Genomic DNA, 5,150 nt, shown 5'->3' on the forward strand with positions numbered 1-5,150 from the left:
ATATATATATAACGGGCTCGATCAAACCTGCGATTATCAAATACATCCTGTATTTGGATAATGCCATTTTTAAATAATGAATAGATGCTTTGGGTTGCAATTTAAATATTCAATAGATTGGATACTGCTGTATTTCAGGAATGTTTAATATTATTCTCAGCTCGCTGCCTACACTCGAAATGATAAATAACATTTTTGATTTGAAGTAAATATCAAACGCTTGTTTAAAGATTTTTTAATTCAGATTCCAAAATAAAAGCAAAATAAAATATTTTAATGACAAATGAACCGTGAAAAAGTAATGCCGAATAATTCAAACAACGTTTTGAAGAAATTGCAGTTACAGGCCAGTCAATTTTATTTACATTTTAAGATATAAATTAGCAAAGAGTGCTTATAACAACCAAACAGATTGTAATTGTCATCACGTTTCCAAAATAACAAGCAGATTTATTTACAAAATGTTCAGTTTCCATTGCAATACAACTTGCATAAATTACTAGAAGCTTTGTGTTATCATTACAAAAATAAATATCAAATGTTTTCCACTTTTCAGAGACTCAAGTTCTTCAATCACATTGTTCTACTGTATATCTACAAATAGTTTTACAATAAAGCCGCATTACACCTAGAACGTGGCAAATAAACGGATCGTGAAGAAAACCTGAGAAGACATTATTTTCCAAAAATCACATATACAGAATAATAATTAACGAACAAATGCACAGATATGTTGCACGGATTTGCTCTCTCAATAACATAATCTGTGGAATTAAAATAGTGCTCTGTGGGTCTTCTCTATACAGTGGCACAAGATGTGATCCGGTATTATGTACATTTTTTTTGCTTAATAGCTGGGGGATGGCTCGCTGACATTTTCAAAGCAATTGTGACACCTACCTGCAGACCAAGGAAATAAAAGAAAACCCAGTCAACCAACCCCTTCAATTGTTATCGCACAGCTGTCACGGTTTTAAAGACGCAGTAACCACAACTCGCTTCAAATACTGCAGGAATTGTGATATGGGGTTCATGCTTCCCTTACACCCTAAAGATTCCATACCTATAAATTAGCAGCCTAATCAAGTTGATTCAATTTCCTGTGAGAGGAATATTTCCTTTGTGTGATTTAAAAAAATATTTATCGTTTGCTTTCAAGGTTTTGATTCTAAACTTAATAATTTAGATGTTTCAATGCACATGATCACTTACTTGCACTGCTGATAATACATCTATAGATATGGTTGCACTCCTACTGTGCAGACATCACTGGGGTCTGTCAAAAAATACAACCATCGTTTAGTCACAGCTCTCTGTCTGTATATCTATCAACCTACAGCTGGCTAATATTGCAAGTACAATTTTAATTCTTGCGGAATAAATAACATCGTGATATGCGTTCGGATACCCAACTCAAGCTTGTGGCAATTGACACCAGAGCTTTCTACTGAAATAGTTGGTTTTTAAGGGTGATGGGTGGCTATAGTTAACGGCCAACTTTTCACTGTAAACAGAAAGCTTGCATCAGCACGTACCTTTTTTGGAGTCGTAGTTCATGGCTCTGAAGTGCTGCTCCAGCTGAGAACTGGTATTTTTCAGCGGATCAGTACTCTGTTTGTGTATAGAAGCAGTGTTTAAGACAGTCTCGTTGGTGCTGTACCGCAGTATGCCTTGGCTTTGCAGGTGATTAAAGTTAGCATAGTTCGTATAGTTAGTGTAAAAGGGGGACGTGTAGTAAATGGGCCTGCCAAGGATTGAAGTAGCCGGATAAGTAGAGCTAGACGATGATGACGAGGAGGTCGGCGATGAAGAACAAATCTGACCGATCTGCTGTTTAATATCCGAGGTGGCGATTTCCGCCAAAGACCAGAGCTTGGGTTTGCTGCCTTGAGTTTGTGAAGTTGAAGAGATTATACTGTTCAGGCGATTTTTATTCCCACTCCCTGAGCTCTCTTCTTCTTGCACATTCAGGAGTGTGGCATCCACTCTAGTGAGAGGCGAGGAATTCATAGTTTTGTGGGATAGGTCCCTGCCCTCTTCCTCCTCATCGCTGCCACCATCATCATCAACATCATCATCATCATCATCCTCATCATCATCATCAACAATACAATTGTCACATTTTTCCTTCGATTCTGACCCAGATTCGCAAATGCTGTCCTCCACTCTGTTTACTTTATCGCCTTCGCATTCGGGGGAACAGGAACTGTCAGTCAGTGTGTCAACGTGTAAACTAATACCTGGAACAAAAACAAGACGTGTTTATGATTAAAATGGGTCGGATTCTCCCGTTTTACCATTTTCTGTTGAAATGGGTACTTGCATAACCATACCAATCTAACATACAAAAAGGCCCCGGTGAACGATGCACAATCATTCAAATACAGGCAAAAGTAACATTCATTTATAATGCGGTGCAAGTGGATTTAGTGGATATTGTACTGATTATGTAACAGCATCACGATGTGGCGTAATTGATAGCAATCTTAAATTGGCCAATCCCCCCTCCGTTTAAAATAACACAACACATTTTTATGGATGTCTGATTGTCTGAAAATGATAATTAACGTTGCAATATTTAACTTCTAGATGCTGTAACACGGATTTGTCAATATGCGGAAACCCATTACGATCTCATAACCTGTGCTTGGTGATTTTACAAAACAAGTGGCAATATATTTTGTATCAGTGATTCCTAAATCTTTACGCCCGCCTGCATGCACAGAGGTTGTGTGGCATCGTCCCCAACGGGTTCAGGAGCACGAATGCATTAAATATCGATTCCGGTATTTGTTTTAATATCTATCTTGTCTATCAGAATTGAGCAGGTCATCGGAAGGAATTGATTAAGGAGAATCTAGTCCACAATCACAAACCTTCATCCTCGGCTGAAGTTTCGATGTGATCATGTTTTTTCTCAGAACTTTCTTCTTTGCTTCTTTCACTTTCGCCTAAATCTTCTTCCTCCTCGTCCTCACTCTTGTTCCTGGGAGCCCAGGTCATTTTATTCTCCTTCTTGAGTCTCCTCCTGGCGTTGGCGAACCAAGTGGAGACCTGGGTCAGGGTCATCTTGGTGATGATGGCCAGCATGATCTTCTCCCCTTTGGTGGGGTAGGGATTTTTCCTGTGCTCGTTGAGCCAGGCTTTGAGCGTGGCCGTGGCGTCGCGGGTGGCGTTCTTCCTGTAAGCGGGGTCGTTGAGTTGATAAGGATAAGCAGCGTTACCGTAAGGGTGGTAGCTGAGGGTTCCAGCCATCCCTGTGGCGTGGGCATCGTAGGGCGAACCCTTAAAACACATCAAGAAACGCCATCGTTATTGCAATATTTTCTGCACTGAATTTCCAACTTAATACTGATACAAGGAAGATCAAGGCAGTGTTATCAATTGATCTGAAATACTATTCAACGCACTCCATTAAACTAATGATGGTTTCCGTGTAATTTGAAATAAATATCGATAATGCTGTACGTATTTATGTTTTTATTTTAATTCTCAGAGTACTATTTTCAGAGCACTTAAACATGGCGGCGAGCCTCCTTCCTACATTATCTTCAAACCACTTGCAGCAACTTGTAAACAATCAATCCAGCTGGATGTTTTTTTTTCTAAACAATTGCTGCTTATGGACGTTGCTATTGCTCTTGCTGCGATTTAGTTGCGCCGATTTAAACACCGAGGGCATCTTCTTCCGGCCTTATATAATGATATGCGTAAACGGCAGTACAATTACTATTCGCCTTTACTTCCGAAAATTAGCAATCTTTTAACGTTCACCCTTTGCTTTTCGCCACTTTCCACTCCAATGCTTACACCTCACCGTTTCCCTCAATCGTTAAACTTTTTTTTGACTTAACAGATGCCGCCCGTGGTATCAGATTTTTACACAACTAGTCCAAATGTTTCTTATAGAATAAATCATTTCTCTTTGTGCATGCGATTTCTCACCGAAATAAAAGCGCAACACGGAGTTTCTGGGTTTGTCTGTTTTGTATCTCAATCTCTGTTCCATCAAGCTAGGTGATAAATTTAACAACACATTCAAACATGTTTCTAAAACCAAACCTCATTCAAGCCAAAACTCTCGGAATTAAAAAAGATCTAATTATACCAATAATAACTCCGCAAATGCAGTCAGTTTAAATTTATTGACGTACCATGTAGGACGGGAATCCAGTAGCGGGGTCAGCTGAGTACTGAAGCGGGTTAGTGAAGCCTGCAGAGGGGGCTGTGAATGCTGCCGAGCCTGCGTAGGGACTGAACGCGGAGCCGGACGAGGCTCTGCCCAGTTCGTCGCTCCTTGGGGCGGTCAGCGCGGAGGCACTGTATGCTGGGCACGAGTAAAGAGCCAGCGACCCTGCTGGCTGGTATAGATAACCCTGAGGATAAGACATTGCTTTCCAAAAAACAAAACAGAACAAAAGATTTGTTTTAAAAAATCAAGAGATAGAAAAAAAGAGAGTGAGAGAGAGAGGGAGAGAAAGGAGAGAGTTCGTTTGTTACTGGAGAGCCAGCATAGAGCTGCGGTTCCTCCCCACCCCCCGTTTTGGTTGAGTGCTGGGTTAGGAAGGTGTCTGCATGGAGCTGCAGGAACTGCTCTAGAGCCTGAGTGCTTTTGCTAAGCGCCGCTGCTGAGTCCTGGTTAGATAGAGCGGCGGCGGGCAGCGCCTGTCAATCAGACGGCTTATTTACATAGCAACGCCCCGCCCCCTCCGGCCCTGGCAGCTCCGGGTTGCTTCAGTCAACCAGCGGCTGCAGGCACTCAGTTCCCGGCCAGGGACCACTTTCCGCAGCCGCTCTTTCTCTTACTTCTTCATCTCTGTTCCCCTTTAGCTTCGGCATAACGGTTGCTTCGTTTCAACCATTAAATGCTGCCGTGCATTGTCTCTTTCCTCCGCCGCCCGCCTTGCTCTGTACATCGCCAGTTCTTGTCCTTGCTTCGTCAATTGCCCCCTCGTTTCTCTCTCGCTGCCTTTTTGTCTCCCCTCTCCGTCTGAGCGATTCTATTTTGCAAGGCTTCACTTTCCTGCCGCCCCTGTGTGAGCCCTTTCTGAAACATCTCTTTGCAGGATTCAATGCACCGGGGAAAAGTGCAAACAATAACAGTCGGCGCAGTACTCCTACTCTAACTCAACTGAATGCCTTAAAGTGAG

General features: G+C 42.0%; 1 protein-coding gene across 3 annotated transcripts; it reads right to left on the bottom strand.

The window, feature by feature from the left end:
• Window positions 1–220: 220 nt before the first annotated feature.
• irx2a (iroquois homeobox 2a) lies at window positions 221–4,634 on the bottom strand. Of its 3 annotated transcripts, XM_055659043.1 has the most exons (5): window positions 4,155–4,633; window positions 2,877–3,285; window positions 1,536–2,240; window positions 1,213–1,276; window positions 221–900 (listed from the first exon to the last, which is right to left on the bottom strand). In XM_055659043.1, the coding sequence occupies exons 1-4, from the start codon at window positions 4,389–4,391 to the stop codon at window positions 1,233–1,235; spliced, it is 1,395 nt and encodes a 464-aa protein (XP_055515018.1). In that variant the 5' UTR covers window positions 4,392–4,633; the 3' UTR covers window positions 221–900; window positions 1,213–1,232. The 3 variants fall into 3 exon arrangements, with proteins under 3 accessions (XP_055515018.1, XP_055515004.1, XP_055515011.1); XM_055659029.1 differs by lacking the exon at window positions 1,213–1,276 and having other exon boundaries at window positions 4,155–4,634; XM_055659036.1 differs by having other exon boundaries at window positions 221–1,276; window positions 4,155–4,634.
• Window positions 4,635–5,150: the final 516 nt, after the last annotated feature.

This window comes from Leucoraja erinacea, chromosome 2 (assembly GCF_028641065.1).
Source record: "Leucoraja erinacea ecotype New England chromosome 2, Leri_hhj_1, whole genome shotgun sequence".
Taxonomy (NCBI): Eukaryota; Metazoa; Chordata; class Chondrichthyes; order Rajiformes; family Rajidae; genus Leucoraja; species Leucoraja erinaceus.

Coding starts and splice junctions, on each gene's coding strand:
- irx2a (XM_055659029.1), bottom strand. CDS start 4,391: ATGTCTTATCCTCAGGGTTATCTATACCAGCCAGCAGGGTCGCTGGCT. Junction 3,286..4,154: donor CTGGATTCCCGTCCTACATG/GTACGTCAATAA, acceptor ATGTGTTTTAAG/GGTTCGCCCTACGATGCCCA. Junction 901..1,535: donor GAACTACGACTCCAAAAAAG/GTACGTGCTGAT, acceptor CTTGGTCTGCAG/GTAGGTGTCACAATTGCTTT.